Source organism: Chionomys nivalis, chromosome 24 (assembly GCF_950005125.1).
Source record: "Chionomys nivalis chromosome 24, mChiNiv1.1, whole genome shotgun sequence".
In the NCBI taxonomy this organism is placed as follows: Eukaryota; Metazoa; Chordata; class Mammalia; order Rodentia; family Cricetidae; genus Chionomys; species Chionomys nivalis.
This window is the reverse complement of record NC_080109.1, coordinates 8,519,609-8,536,518: the sequence shown is the minus strand read 5'-3', so window position 1 is coordinate 8,536,518 and position 16,910 is coordinate 8,519,609. Positions and strand designations below refer to the sequence as shown.

The 16,910-nt window shown below is 38.6% G+C and overlaps 1 protein-coding gene across 1 annotated transcript in view; it reads right to left on the bottom strand.

Moving 5' to 3' along the window:
• The window catches only part of Wdr49 (WD repeat domain 49), a 103,082-nt gene that overhangs the window by 56,595 nt on the left and 29,577 nt on the right, over positions 1-16,910 (bottom strand). Inside the window, exons 5-7 of the mRNA XM_057756720.1 lie at positions 16,562-16,729; positions 14,465-14,613; positions 6,462-6,695 (exon numbers count right to left, since the gene is read on the bottom strand). Of these exons, the coding sequence (XP_057612703.1) occupies positions 6,462-6,695; positions 14,465-14,613; positions 16,562-16,729 (551 nt within the window). The remainder of the gene's footprint in view (positions 1-6,461; positions 6,696-14,464; positions 14,614-16,561; positions 16,730-16,910) is intronic.

Sequence of the window (16,910 nt, the reverse complement as noted above, 5' to 3'; positions counted from 1 at the left end):
GTTTAAATGAAAAATAATGTATAGAATAATTCAATTCATATATACAAATACATGTATAAATAAATATATATGTGTTTGTTCCCTTGTATAAGAATAAAATAATTCATGAATCTTGCCCCTTCTATCCAGTTCTATCCAGGAATATGTTCATGCCCTTGCATTTGCCTGTTTAATTTGGGAATTTCAGAGGGGTCATTGCTTGCCTCAGAGAACCAGAATTCGGAGGAAAAATGGGCTGCATTTGGACCTGGTGGGTCGATGAGTGAAAGGGTGGGGCCAGCCGTTTCAACACCCTGAACTCAAATTAGTGAGAAGTTAGTGGGATGAGGGGGTCAACAGGCACATATGATAGATGGCCTCTTCTGTGAAAACTTAAATTTAATTTCCTCACAGCCAACAGTGAGGAGCCCCTTTTAGCTGAGGGTTCTTTTTCTACCAGCGAGGAGCCTGCTTCTCGGGACATGAAAGAGGCACCGTGCAGTTTTTGACTCTGGTGGTGAAGGCTCTCCCTGGTGGGAAGAGACCATGACCCTTGTTTTGGGTTCTTAGGTATGGGGGCATAGAATATTCTTAGGTATGGGGGGTATAGAATGTTGGGTACCAGGCTGACCTCAGGCTCTTCCTTATTTTGCATCGTCGTGGGTGGCAGCATAGTAGCACCAGGGATTGTGGGTACCGACTTGATTGATGCCTAAAATTACCAGGTGTTACTACCTCTTAGACAAGGTGGACCATGTGATCTCCTCTGGAGGAGCGCCAGTAGGGGATCCCATGAAGAGTTCCTTTGTGCTTCCTGGGTGGAGTTGGTGGGAAGTTATTAGAAAAAAAAAATTTCTGCAAATATTTAATTTCAGAAACAGGCAATCCTTTGGCTGCCCTCAAAAAGTGCTTTTCTGTTTCAAATAATAGAAAGTGGAGCAGTCCACTGTGCCCCTCCCAGTCACTTCCAGGGTCACCCCACCCTCTGCATTTATAAGCAAGCTTTGAGAAACTTATAATTGTATTTTATATACTGCAATAGCAGCAGCACTTAAATTATATTTATATTTATAGTATATTTATCCCGTTGGTAAGAGTGTTACTTCTTCCAAATAACATGCAGTAAAATAAGTATGTGTATAGGTGAGCATGCAAATATGTTTGTGTGTGTTTGTGTGTGTGTGTTTGTGTGTGTGTGCATGGGTGAAACCCATAAGACTGGGGTAGACCATAAGCCTTTATCATATGATCAGAGCACATGGTCTCAGGGCTGATTTATAGTCAATTACCATTTTGAGTTGGCCAACAACAAAAAGTTGTGTAAACACAAAATGTGTCCCATGGAGCCCAACAATAAGGCCACAAGGAGAATATCATTATTAGTTTCCTTTCCAGTTCTGCTCAAACGGGAATCTTACTAACTTTGTACTGAACACAGTGCTAAAAACGTGGCATGTCTTCTAAGGCAGAGATAAAGCGTCCATCAATTCCACCTTACTTCCTTATACAGTTACTGAGAGAATTAACACTGGAACTATTGAAATCCTCATGTAACTTAATCTTCATCAGCCCACCCCACCCATATAAAAAGATGTGCAAAATGTGCAAAAAGGAAGGTAGGACCTGTGACTCATTATTTAATGAATTATTTCATTTGGGATTGATTTCCTATGAAAGTGTGAGACTTGATCGTCAGAAATAGCATCACTCTGGATAAAGTTACAAGTCCCAGTTTGAAAATTTTCCACAGCCCATGATCTGTGTTCCTTTTTAGGGACACCCACTGACAAGGATGATGGGAGCACTGAAGGAAGCCAGATGGCCACTGTCAAACAAATCCCTTGAAGTAACCATAGATGAGATTAACACGTGTGCATTTGGAGGCTAGATAATGCTAAAATTCAAGAGGCAGACTGTGTATCAAATTATCAAACATGGACATCCTTTAACCTAGAAATCCATTTTCAAGGTCTTCTTCTAATCAATAAAATCTTGAGTATGAATATATTTACATGCAAAAACATCATAAGGGCAAAATAACCATCAAAGAAAGTAGATTTATAAAAATCAGATAATAAAAGATGCTACTCTGCCTCTTAAAATTATTATAAGGTGAGTGATGTGGAGGTGACTGTTCAGCTGAAGTGTTCAGCATGAAAGCGAGGACCATAGCTCAACATCTGTGTAAATGTGCACCATGACCTGTATTTAGCCCCGGGACTAAGGGTTCCCACATCAGGCTGGCTATCAAAACTAGTTTTATTAATGTACTCTAGGTCCACTGAGAACCCTTGCCTTAATATTTATATATGGTGGAGAGCAGTGGAAGAAGACACCAGATGTCAACATCTGGCCATGAAACACACACACACACATATATATACACACACACACATACACACACATACACACACATACACACACACACACATACACACACAATGTGTGGGGGAATAATGAAGTAGTTCTAGGTTTAGAACTAGGTAAGGAAATCTTTTTCAATATATTACTAATTTAAAATGTGCGTCACACAACCATACTTGTGTGAAATAGACTCTGCACAAAGTGATCATAAAACTTGTTGACAAAGCCTCAGCATCAGCTCCTGTCTTAGTTGAGCTTAACTGCATTGTTTCAATTCCTTGTAATTAGCATGTAGAACTTACAGATGGTGTCTTCTACAAGCTAGTAATTCTGATAAAAATATCAAACATTATTTATGTCCAAATTCAGTGACACCCATCTAACTTGACTACAAATATATTAAAGGAGAAGACAATTGACATCATGTTCTGTAAAACCACATGAACTTGCATTAATAAGAGGACCGTCAGAATCATGAAGCAGAAATTTTGCCTATTCAATTTCATATTACATATTAGAAATACATATTTTTAAAATTCCCTACAATTATGAGTTTCTAAGAAAACTTTCATTTAAGAAACCTGTGCCTTCGGCATACTATGTTCAAAAGGTCTTTCCGTGGTCTTCTTCATCAGATCACTCTTGTTCTCTGGCTGGCCGTGAGAGTGTGCAGTTGCCTTTAACAGACTGCATGGCTTAGCACCTTCTCTTAGAAAGAAGCTTTGGTGGGGCATGGAAATAAATTCTCAGAAATATGCCAAGCTACTTTTATAAAAGGTTATGGTGGGGGTCCTCTCTGAAACCCAGCAGGGATGAAATAACATTAAAACGTGGGCAAAATGCTAAAATGGCAACATAAGAGAAGGTTATTGTCAGACAAAATAAAAGTCTTCAGGACGGCACAAAAGGAGATAGAGGGGGAGCCAATGGGCTACATTCTGGATCATCTGGCACATTTGTTTCAAACAAAAAATGAAGGAATTGGAGAAAGTTACGAAAAAAAACAGATTCCTCAAAGCAATGATAGTCATGGGAAGAGCGGCGGAGCTGGAAGAACCAGTCCAGCAAAGAGAACTAGAGGCAGGGCATTGGGTGAAGAGAATTGCAGCCAGTCACTACCAAGGCATCCTGGGAAAGGCACAGTGCTGCATTCTGATCCTGAATTCTCTTAGACACACACTTAGGAAAGTGAAGCCAGTAATCTGCCCAGCATCGCAATTCCCACGTTTCGACCTCAGTATTTCTCAAAACCTTTCGTCTTGAGATCTCTTTACAATTTTATAAGTCATTGTAGAATCAAAATGGCTTTTGTTTATATTCAATAAAATATATACATAAATATAAATAGTGGAGACAAATTTGCATTCATCTATGTATAAATGCATCACATTGCACATTTAAAATACAACAGCATACACACTCCCGTAACTGCTAGAGCAATGATGTCATCAGCACCGTGTACCTCTAGAAAGCTTTTTCCCCACAGAGCTGTGGAAGAACTGACAGGAAAACTACTCTTGACATCTCTGACTCTCTGAAGATTTCAGGCTCCCAGGAATTGAGCTCACAATATGAGAACTATTTTGGACTCAAGTATGTGCTTTATTTTCTGAGATCAAACCGAAACATCGGTGAACAGCGTCCATCCTTTGGCTTCAAGCTGTGTAGCCCATCTGGGCTCCCATAAGAACTCCCAATCTGATCGGCCCCTGTAAATTCACAGTGCACACCGAGCTTCGCTGGTGCTCTTGTTGTGTCTTCTGGCTGGCACTAACTCTTTTTTTTCGAGATTGCCATGCTAGCTTGTAGGGCACCCCCCAACTCCTGTTCAAAGCCCTGTTGCTCACCTTTTCATCCCTCTCTTCTTTCATTTTCAATTCTGTGATGGGTATCTCCCTAACAATGCTTCTGAGAGTAAGATTTAGGCTTGCCCTAGACAACAGTCTCCCCGAGTTTTTAGGGGTTGGGGAAAAGGAATGACAGCTTACTAATCTTTCCTTCATTTTTTTTACACCTGATACGTCTTCAAAGCATGTTATTTGCTTTGCCCAACTACTCTGAAGTAGCAACTTGTTAAGGATTGTAGGAATACAATTTTCTCTGTACTTCTCTAGAATATATTCCTAAAATGTAATGTTAAAGTGGGTTTTTTTTTTGCCAGTTTAGTAGCTAAGAAAGGCTGTGGATTCAATACACAGATCTGTGTGCTTCAAAGTTATTTTTTAGTTATTTATGATGTAAGGCATAACAACAAATAGAGATGCACTTGACTCCACAGGGATGCTTCCTGATTCATCTGTCACACGGGCAGGCATATCCCTTTGTCTCTATAGCCTGCCTGTTGTAACCTTGGTTTGATTTTCAACTCCCAAGTGGAAGATTCCAGTTCTTTCCTGTATGCTACCAGCTGAACATCTCACGGAGTGTGGCTCATCTTATAGCTAGACAACACAGGATCTTAAAGATCTACACACAAACATGGCATTTTCACTTTGCAGATCTCAATTAGCAGAATGTTCTCTAGGAAACAAATGCAGCCAGCTCTCAGCAGCCACCAGGGAGCCAAATTAACCAGTTGCCTTCATGAAGTTCAGTAAAACATTTGCGTGGGAATGTTGCTGTGCAGATGGAATTGGCACGGAATTGTTTTGTCAAGGATTTTATCTCCCAGAATAACCAGAAAACAGAGTGTTTGAAGTGGTGACATGACACAATGCTCATTATTAACAAAGTGTTTTCCGTGTCTCTGAGCCAGAGCAGAAGCCTCCCCAGCCTTTGGAAGCAAGAATGGGTTGGAGTTATTGTTTAATTGTTCACAAGCTGGAGATCCGTTTCCTGACCCACTCCCACTCTGTTGTTTCCATGGGGCCTGAGGTGAGCATGGCAGGAGACTAAATGCCAGTGGTGCCTGGAAACCAAATTCACAACTGATCCCACTACCAGCTTGTCTGGCTGGAAGAAGTTCCTGTCCTCCAGGAAGGGCCAGGATCTGTGTGGCCTCAAGCTCTGGAGGAGCTACGCTTCATTGAGATTCAGGTAGCGATCTCATAAGCAAAGGCTGCAGTGTCATTAAAGCGGTGGGAGACAAACAACACCCGTGCTGCATACCAAGTGGAATCACATTTAACTGAATCATTTCCTTATGAATACATTCCAGGCTGCCGCTTTGAGCCACTGGTGTAAAATATGCTGGGGGAAAATGGATCTCTGCTAATTACATTTCATGCATATTTCAGAACTTTCCATGGGGATGCAAGAGGGTGGTGATCTTAACGGGAAATTTTATAACTACGTTCACCTGCATTTTGGCTCAAAACCTGAACTAGAGGTTAATGAAGATGGGTATGATTATGTTCTGTGTTGTGCTGGCTTTAACTCAAATATTGTGATGCTTTTGTGACAGGCAGACAATGACATTCCCCTTGGAATCCACCTGGAAAAACACACATACTGCAGAAGAGTATGTGGTGTTCAATTGCTTCCTGCCTGTGTGCTGTTTATTAGATTCACCATTATATTTTTAATTATATTTTTGAAATTATAATATAATTATACCATTTCTCTCTTCCCTTTCCTTCCTCCAATCCCTTCCAGAAAGTCCTCTCTGGCTATTTTCAATTAATGGCCTTTTTATCATTAATTATTGTTATGTAAATATATTTATCAATTCCTAAATATGTCCTGCTCTGTCTATCTAATGTGACTGGTATGTATGGTTTGGGCAATGACAATTTGATAATGTGTAACCAAATAATGTGCTCTTCCCTGGGGAAAACGATTTCTCCACTCTCGGCATTCCTTAGTGGCCTTTTGCTTTTTGTCTATGGCCTTGCAGTCTTCCCTCATCCACTTTGATGTGGTCATTTCTGCTGTCTTTGTTTTGTTTATGATGGAAGAACCTTTGCCAGTTTACTAAAGCAAATAATCCCCAAGTATACTCTAAATATTTGTCCTTATACCCATTCATCAGTGCAGTGCATGCTCTTCTTCATCAAGGAAACTTCTCTGCAACAGAAGGTGGCCATCACCTTTGGTTTTGTGTTAGGTTAAATTGAGAAAAGGAACCACTGACTTGGGGGGATATGTCAAGACAGTAGCAGAGAATAAAGTGCCTTTACCTGCTTCAGGAGGGAATGGTAAAGGACACAGGTGACCCCTTTTTCATGGCTCTTCACCCTCTTGCTGGCTTCCTTTTTCATGGCCAGCAAGGCAAGCTGATTATTGAAGGAGATGAAAAGTCGTCCGTGGCTTTCATCGAAGTGGAACAGGCACCTGTAGTCTTGCCCTTTAGGGAAAGCACAAGCTATCCTTTGAATGGACAGCTGGTGTTGAATATCCCAGAGTCTCAGGACCTGGGCAACAAGTGATAAAAAGGGAACATTAATTAACATATTCCTACAGTGTCTTTCCTTCTCTCTCTTGACTATAAAGACAACTGAGATTTTCTAAACACTACCTATTCTTAAGCCATTTTCACAGACAATTAAATCATAAATCTTTGAAGACAGGCTCAGAGAGTATTATATTAAAAATAAATTTTCTAGGTCTTCTGTTTGTTCCAAGGTGAATAGTTTTCTGAGGTTTTATGACCCAGTCAATGCTAATCTCTGTGAACGAGAAATCTTTCTACCAGCTTAAGAACTAATATCACATGATTTGGCTTTAATCCAGATCATGACTACCCACTAATTTTGTCCTCAGTCTAGATCCAGTTAGTGACACAAAAGAACTCCTATTAATTCAGTTCCTTCAATCAAGTCATTTTCAAAGATGTTGCTCAATGGCACAGTTATTATACGAGGGTCATAAATTTCTCCCTTCTTTTGTGTTCAGTTAACTTCTAAAATAGAACTAAGATACGGTTCAAAATGAATATGCTAGGGACGGAAGAGATAACTCAGCTATGAAAGGGCTTGTCATGTGTGCTGCTTAGATTTTTGTGATCTTGACACAAATTGGAGTCATCTAGGAAGAGGAAATCTCAGTTGAAAAAAACATGTCCTTCAGACTGACCTTTAGGCAAGTCTATAGGACAATTTTTTTAATGATGTATGGAGAGGCACTCAGCCTATTGTGCATAGTGCCACATTTAGGCAAGGGGTCTTGGATTTTAAAAAAAGAAGGAAGGAAGGAAGGAAGGAAGGAAGGAAGGAAGGAAGGAAGGAAGGAAGGAAGGAAGGAAGAAAGGAAGGAAGCAAATAAGCAGCACTCTCTCCAGTCTCTGCTTCAGTTCCTAACTCAAGATTACTGCTTGGGTTCCTTCCCCATGTGTCTTCACTTATATAAGAAATGAAAACCAAGTAAACCCTTCCCTCCTCAAGTTGCATCAAGCCATAGTGTTTATCACAGCAATATAAAACAAACTAGAACACAGTTCATAATTAACAACTTGTATTTAGATGTGCAGCACCCATGTGCAGTTTATATCTATATTCCCAGCGCTTGAGAGGTAGAGACAGGAGGATTCAAGAAATCAGCTAGCCAACCAGGCTAGGCAGATGGTGACCACCTAGTTCAGTGGAGACTGTCTCAAAAAATAAGGTGGAAAGTTACAGAAATACATCTGACCTTAGCCTTCAGCCTCCACACGCACATGTATGTACACATACACTCTCACACATGATGTTGGATTCCCCTCTGCATGCCGTGAATATCATTGGTTAGTAAAGGAACTGCTTTGCACCTATAGCAGAGCTATAAGGGAACAGAGCTAGGTGGGAAAAACTAAACTGAATGCTGGGAGAAAGGAGGCACAGTCAGGGAGAAGGCATGTAGACCCTGCAGAGCTGGACGGAATTTTAGCTGGTAAGCCACCAGCCACATGGTGATACATAAATTAATAGAAATGGATAAATTAAGGTGTAAGAATTAACCAGTAAGAAGCTAGAGCTTATGGGCCAAGCAGTGTTTTAAATAATATAATTTCTGTGTGATTATTTCAGGGCTAAGCAGCCGGGAACTAACTAGCAGCTTCCTAGTAAGTTATGTACATACAGCATACCCAGTGTGTATACATTTATATTTAGTTTTTGTTATGTTTGAGACGGGACCTTATGTAGTCTATGCTTGCCTTAAGCTTGATGTGTACCTGCAGATGATCTGAAAACTTTTATTCCTCCTGCTTCTCTCTCCCAGGTGCTAGGAATAAACATTTGCACCAACACATTCAGTAAAATATATTTAATAGTAATGTTTGTCAATTATGTTTTCTTTTTTACTAAGAATAATAGATAAATTCCTAAAATTCATATTTAACAATTTGTTCAGTAATTTAAATTTTTACCCACATGTGCTGTTTCTACTTACATTTTGATGCCTAGCAACTTATAGTGGTCATACAAATTCCCATTAGTCAGGTTCTTGTTATGATGAGTCAGGGCCTGTTTGGGGCTCTCCATTTCACCTCCACCTTTATATCCACCTTTTGGGGATATAGATCCTAACTATTGATTTTTCTATTAAAGCAAATTGTTTTCACATAATGATAAAGATAAACTTTCTCACCTCATTTTATACCGACTGTCAACTTTTTAATAATGCGCGATTATAATGACCATCGTGTTTATGTGTGTGAGAAGTAGAAGCCAATACATTGAGACTGCAGGTACATGGCTTCTACTTTAACCCAACGCACGTCCATGATCGTGCATGTTTTGACTTTATCCATCCATTCCCTCACCTTCTTATGAAAACACGGCTGCCAACTCAGAAATTATTTCAGTTATGTGGGGAGAATGTAGTAAAATTGCTCAACCCATTATCTAAATCATCCCAAATCACAACTGTGAGGACTGGATTAAGATGTAGGCCAGCACTCTGTAGTCAGGCTTTTTAGAAGAATCTTGCCAGAGCTTGGCAAAATCACTATTATTTATACAGACACTAATAAAAGTACAATAACCAAAGATTTCACTGTTTACTGCAAACATTACATTTATAATAAGTAGCTGCATGAATAGGGAGGTGCAGGAATAAATGTGTGGACAGACAGAGATTGTTTTCAGTGTACTTTTGAAAGCCGAGTCAGCACCAGATAAGATTTAACTCAAGGTACATGGCTTTAAAAGGTTCATAATTTCCAAATAATGACAGAAAAGTGAAGGAGGGAGAGAAAGCTGACTCAAATTATTATGTGTGGGGAGGCTTTCTAGTGTTCATAACAGTACAGAAAAAATAGAAAAAGAGAGAGGAGGCATGAGGATGTGACTGGCTAGGGGGCTTTGAAGACTGCAGTGCAGAAGCCTGGCACTTGGAAGTCAGTTCCAAGGTACATGGCTTAGGTGTAAAAATAAGAAGACAGGCACTGAAAGTGCTGGAGTACAACCTTATATAACAGCTCCATTTATAGGTAAGTCTCACAGTAATAAGCAAAACCATAATCAATAAACACTTAAAGAGTGTTTTGTTTAACTGGATATAGTCTTACAAGAATGTTTATGTGGAATACATCAGCTACAGGTTTTATCCTGAATCAAGTCACAGTTGTTTGTCCTCACAGAGGAGCAGTTAAAAGTTGCAGGGGGAGAGGATGTCATATTGGTGTAGGTACTGGTTCCCTGCCCCATCAAGCAAATAGCCTACACAGACAGACAGACAGATAGGCAGACACACACACACATACACACACACACACACACACACACGACATAAATTATAAAGAGAACTAGGGATAAAGAAGGGATTTTGTGTGAGTGGAAGAGGATAAATGGAATAATGGATGGAAGGGATTTTTAGTCAAAGAAATTATGTGTATAAATTTATAAAAGAATAAATAAACATCTAAAAAGAAAAACCACATTTTGTAATTCTTTCCCCAGGAACAAGGCACCATTTTCCAACTAAGTCAAGTTCATTGACATCAATTTTAGACATTACTATGACTATTATTCTCATTCTCTCTTACTTTTTCCCCAATTCTTTAAATATAAATGAAAAAGGGAACACCTACAGCTGATAAACACTGGACACAAATTTAAGATACCCACAAGAATAAGTAGCCCTCTCCTTATCACCACATCCTGGCCCAAACTTCCAAGCAAACTCTCCTAACCCACCAGAGGTCAGGCAAGCTTCCTGAATCCATGGTAAGTCTGCCCTCCCCTTTGCCTGCTAATGCTTGCCCAGTATAACCATAATCCCTCTCTTCTCCTCATCACCATGTCCCAGCCAATATCTCTAGCAGATACCTCCTATTCCACTAGAGACCAGAGATACCTAAAAAACAGACGGAAGTCTTCTACTCTACCAGAAGCTAGGCCAGCATCCTGAATGTCAGAGGATACCCAACCAGGTCAGAGGCGACACACAAAGCCAGAACTCCAGCCGCTTATTTGGGCAGCAAACCCCTGCTGGATCAGAGGTCATCTAGGCCATCTGAATTCCAGGCCCCAATCTGGGCTGAAACCCTTTTTAACCACAGGCCACCCCAAACAGAAGAACAGAAAGGAAACAGACATTAAGGAAGAAAATGCCCATTCAACAAAGAAAAACCCAGAATAGACATCTAGACTATATTTTAAATCCAGATACCTAATCTTATCAGTCTAAAAAACACAATCAAAACAAGTCAAAGCAATATGTCATCCTCAGGATCCATCCTTTCCCCTATTGCATGCCCTGAATATTACAACACATCTGAAGCACAAGAAAATGACCTTAAAAGCAACTTTATAATAATGATAGACCTTCTTAAAGAGAAAATGAATAAATTTATTAAAGAAATTGAGAAAAAGATAATGAAAAAATTGGAGAAAATCAAGATATCACTTAAAGAATGTCAAGAATGTCACAAAAAAATACACAGTTGAAGGAAAAGAACAAAACTCATCAAGACCTGAAAATGGAGATAGAATAAATAAAACACAGACTGAGAGAATTTGGTTAATGAAAAGTGTAAGTAAGTGAACAGGAACTACAGATGCAAAAGTCATGAACAGAATAAAGAGATGGAAGAGAGAATCTCAGGCTTTAAAAATATAATAGAAGAAATAGATTGAACAGTCAAAGTAAATATTAACTCTGAAAAACTCCTGACGCAAAATGTCCAGGAGATCTGGGCACTGTGAAAAGATCAAACCTAACAATAATGGGAACAGAAGAAGGAGAATGATACTATCTCAGAGGCCCAGAAAATATTTTCAACAAAAGAATATAAGAAACTTTACATAAAAAGAGATACCTGTCAAAGTACAAGAAGCTTAGAGAACATCTAAAAGACTAGATCAGAAAAGAAATACCCCTCATTATATAATAATCAAAACACTAAACATAGAGTGATCAATGAAAGAATAATTAAAACTGTAAGAGAAAAATGCCAAAAAAAAACATATAAAGACAGACCTGTTACAATTACAGCCAACTTCTCAGTGGAGACTCTAAAAGCAAGATGAGCCTGAACTAAAATGCTGTAGACTCTAGGAGACCAGAGGTGCCAGTCCAAACTGCTATAGCCAGCAAAATTTTCAATCACCATAGATGGGGAAAACAAGATTTTAAAGGAATAAAGTTGTTTCGTGCTCCCTTGAAAAGTGACAATAAAACACCTTCTCTGAAAGAACTAACTTTGCAGCTCGTACTGTGAGGAAGTTGTTTAGATCTGACTCTCTTTGATCCTCTAATTTAGCGACGGATTGACGATAGTGCTATCCAACCAAAGGCCCTTTAGGAAACAAGAGGCAGGCGGATCTCTGGGAGTTCGAGGCCAGCCTGGTCTATAAGAGTTAGTTCCAGGACAGGCACCAAAGCTACAGAGAAACCCTGTCTCGAAAAACCAAAAAAAAAAAAAAATTAATGCTGAATTAAGAGTTACACTATTTACATTTTATCTTCTACCGTGTGTTTACAATATTAATATGTGTTAGATCCTGGGAGTGATAAGAATGAATTTAACAAGTAACCGATACCTTCCAGTCAAAATTTAAAGATAAAATATAGAAACACACTGTTCAATAATTGAAGTCAGAACAAAGGTTTCAAAGACCTCAAAAAATAAGACAACTGAATGCAGGAGGGCATCCTAAGAGATCTCATTCTGAGTTTCTTTACTACTTTCTGTCCAAAGAAATAGTTCTTCACTTGGAGCTAGAAACATGGACTCAAAGAATAAAACCTACAGTATGTGAGGGGTTGTGAAAGATACTGAGAATACAGATAAAAAAAAAAAAACAATATCTTAAGGAAGAAAATTAATGATGAAAAATATTCTAATGAAGAACATTTGGAGCACACAGAAGGAAACACCCACGTCTACATGAGCCACTCCAAAAGATCTGTAGGCTGACAAACACCTCTCTGTCGGTTATAATAGAGGACAGGAAACTCCAGGAGAACGTGGAATTGCAGTGCCAGTTAACTGTATTGTGGTAAGGGCTAAGGGCTAATACAGCTCACGTGTGAATTATTCAACGTGAAGAGAAAGAAGTGAAGTAGACTGACCAATTGGAGAAGGGCTTTGTGTGAAAGATTAAGAATTTCAGAGATGGCAGCTAAATGGAGTGTAGAACTGAGAGGCTGACGGCTTCTCATTCATTCATATGTTTCTTGCAAACTACTTTATTAGCAGAATGGAAGGAAACTTCTGCATTAAGAAGACATAGCAATGTTTGCAGTATTGTAGAGTTAAAGAGATGAGAGTTTCTTTCTTTTGTTGTTGTTTTCTTTTGTTTTTACACAGAGTCTCACTATGTGTCCCTTTACTCTGTAGACAGGAGTGACCTTAAATGAGCAGAGGTCCACCTGCTTCTGCCACCCAAGTGCTGGGTTTTAAAGTATGCACTACCAATCCCAGCAAAGCCAAGATTTTTTTTTAAAGTTAGAAAAGTGTCAGCTGAGATAAAGGAGCATGATGATGAACAGAGTTTGATGAGAGAATAAACAAGAATTGGCAGCCTATTGGTAATATTCAAGGGAAAGGGGGATTTATATCATAGCTAAAAAGAAAAGTAAGTTACAATAACTAGGAAGACTGGGAGATGGCTAAGGAGTTGAAGATGATTTTCTAAGTTTCATAATTTTTCCTATTACACAGTTAGATTCCTCAAATACAGGAAAAAAGTTCTATGAATATCAGAGACTATTTCCACTTATTATCCACTTTTTTCTTCATAGCCAAGTATCTTGAAATCTATAACTTTTTTTTTTTGTGTGTGTGTGTGTGTGTGTGTGTGTGTGTGTGTGTTTGGCAGTACATATGCAAATGTACCACATGTATGCCTGGTATCTGCTGAGGTCAGAAGAGGGCATTAGTCTTCTGAAACTGGAATTATGAGTGGTTGTGAACCCAACCATGAGGAAGCAAGGAATAACCTTTGTCTTCTGCAAGAGCCGCAAGTGCTCTTCACCACTGAGCTATCAATTTTGCCAAAAATCTATCATAATTTTGGCTGAATCTTTAATGTATGGAATTATGTAAAATGGAAATTATATAACACATAAAAGGTAAAGTGTTTGGAGATTAAGAAATTTACTTAACCAGATACTATAGTGTACTTAGAATTTAGTTTAGTCTGCATGATTCTTGGTTCATAATCCACAATATTAATAATGCCCCATCAAGGGCTGAGAACATAACTCAGTGGTAGAGTGTGTGTTTATCATGTGTGAGATGCTCAGTCAAATCCCTAAAATCTCCAAATAAGACAAAACAGTCCAATCAAGGTCATCAACCAGACATTTAATTAAAATTTATTGTATTCTTGATATTTTCCATTAGCTTGAATTTATAATTTAATGAATCTTTCATATTAATGTGATAATAGCCAACTGTGCCTTGTCAATCTTTTACCCAAACAGCATTTTCTTGTCCCCACATCCATTCTTTTCCATGTGGAATTAATAAGAACTTTGGATGCTCTTAAGATGCGACATATGGAGTGTCAAATTAAAAGAATTAAACCTGTGAATACATCATTTGAAAAAAATTTTAATGAAATGATTTTTTTGCTCACTTGCCCAGAATTCTTAGGAAGTAACCACTAATCAATACTTGTTCCAAATGAAGCTTTCCCCAAGACTTCATAGTTAGCCAGTTTGCATGAACAACTGACACCTCTCAGAGAAATTCAGGGACCAGTGAAGATTAGGAACTGGGAGGGCAGAAAATTAGAGGTGTCAAGTGACTTACTTTATCTCTGGAGAAGCTGAAAAGTTGTTTTCTTTCAGCAAAGAACTGAACTGCTATGACACTGGCGGAATGACCCCATAGAACACCGACAGGTTTAGAGACGACATAGGGATTCCAAAGGCAAACTTTATTGTTGATGCCAGCAGTCGCTGATCAGAATTCAAAAGAAAATAAGATGTTTTTTAAATCATCCTTGTGAAATTAGTTTTTCACATATGAACGTTAATGCACCCTGTCTTGAAGAAAGGAAAACTTTGTCATTGCCCAACTAACTTGTGGATTCAGTCGAATGATGGGTGTGGGCTGACCTTAAGCAGTGGTTCTCAGCTTTTCTATTGCTACAAGCCTTTAGCAAAATTCCTCATGTTGTAGTGACTCACGACCATAAAATTATTCCATTGCTACTTCAAAACTTGAATGTTGCTGCTATTTGAATCATAATGTACATAGCTGATATGCAGGATATCACGACCCACAGTTTGAGAACCATTGACTTGAGACAGAAGTTTTCATACTAGAAGGGAAAAAGATTGTCTCCTTTAGAAACCTACACAAGGCCTGCCTGGGAGGGAATACATTTTCTCCTTCTAGCCCCAAAATTCCCTGTTTCTGGGCCACAAGAAATTTAGACAGGATGACGGGTATTTGGGTGGAAAAAAAAACCTAAATATTCACAAGTCACAAATCAATAAATAGAAATATTAGGAGCATATTAATTTTACCACTGTTTAAATAATCAATTATTGCACAAGCCACCAAAAATCACCAACATGTCCATCCTGGCTTACTGTGGAATGAAGTATTTTTATCGTGGCTCCTTTATAAGCAGGGACCTTCTCAAGACCAAGCTAAGTACTATGCAAGCATGTGAGATGTAATTTAAGTCTCTAGTTCTGTCTTGGTCTTAAACTGATTATATACCTGCCCTTATTATGTTTTCCAGCAAATAGTAAACAGATCAGTATAGAAGGGTTAAATAACTAGTCAGCCAGTGAGTTAAAGGGGTGATTTTTTTTGTTTTGTTTTGTTTTTCTTGACAGAGTTTCTCTGTGGTTTTTTGGAGCCTGTCCTGGAACTAGATCTTGTAGACCAGGCTGGTCTCGAACTCACAGAGATCTACCTGCCTGTGCCTCCCAAGTGCTGGGATTAAAGGCGTGTGCCACCACTGCCTGGCTAAGGGGTGATATTTGAGTCCTTACCAAACTAATTCATCAATTCCCCCCAGGTTTCTCTGATATAGTTTAGAGTATTCTTGGAAATCATTCCATCTCACCAGGTCTGTGTTAATCTCAGCTGTGTATTATTCATTATTTCAAGTGTCTGTTTGCTTAATGAACACCAGCAGTTTTCCTGTGAATGCTAACTACTGAATGTGGAATTGTATGACCCATACCATAGGCTATAGAGGCTATTTATAACTACTCTATTGATTTTTCCATAACAGATCTGCATGTTGGTTTTATAACGTTTGGACTTACATATCCATAGATCAAATTATCAACTTTCATAATATCTAGGTATTTAATTTAAAAGATTAATACCTGGAAAAGCTTATATTTCTGATACCTTTTGTATCAAAAATACTTCCTTAATAAACTGTTTATTAAGTTATGATAGCCTATAAATTCTCAAAAAATTACTAGAAAATGTACCCTGAAAAGTATCTAAGATTTGCAGTTATACTGATGTGTGCAAGTATGTATTGCTGTGGATGTGCATGTGTGCATGCTCACATGTGTGTGAATAACAAAAGTGATGGATTTGTTTGAGAGCAACATTTGACAGAGTTAGGAAGATGGCAGAATAACAGATGCTGTACAAACTGTCTTCTTTCCCTATGTCATCTCCACCCCTACCAATTCTAATAAAAGACTCATTAAAGCATCGGGGTGCTTTCTCATATTTCACCCCAGTGTAATTCAAATGCACTGCACATCATATGCATCATTATCAAACATTCTCAGGCAATAAAATGTAAGCTGCTCAAGTTGGTCTCCCTGGCAATAAAGCAACAAGATTCAGTACTTCCCTGCATACAAATATGCATCCTAGACAATTTATGAGGCCCTCATAGTTATCGTGATTTATTTTACATACCAATTAGATTGAGCCGAGAGTGGTAATCAAAAGCATGAACGCCCTGGGCAATGTTGAAAGGTGTCATTTTAAGGAGCCTTTTTGCCTTCTCTCTCCACGCCAGCACCAAAGTATTTATACTGCTGGTTGTGCTGGAAATGAAAGCATCTAAAGAGGCATTGTAAGTCACTGAAAAACAAATATGAAGATAATCTTAAGTTGTTTTTTCATAATAGAAAATAGAAATATTTAAATATGTGATGGTAAAAATATCATGTGTGACGACCCATCTCCACACTCAGAACAGCTCATTCACCCATTCCCTCCAACCAAAGAATTTACAGCAAGGAACGGTAGCACATTCTCCAAT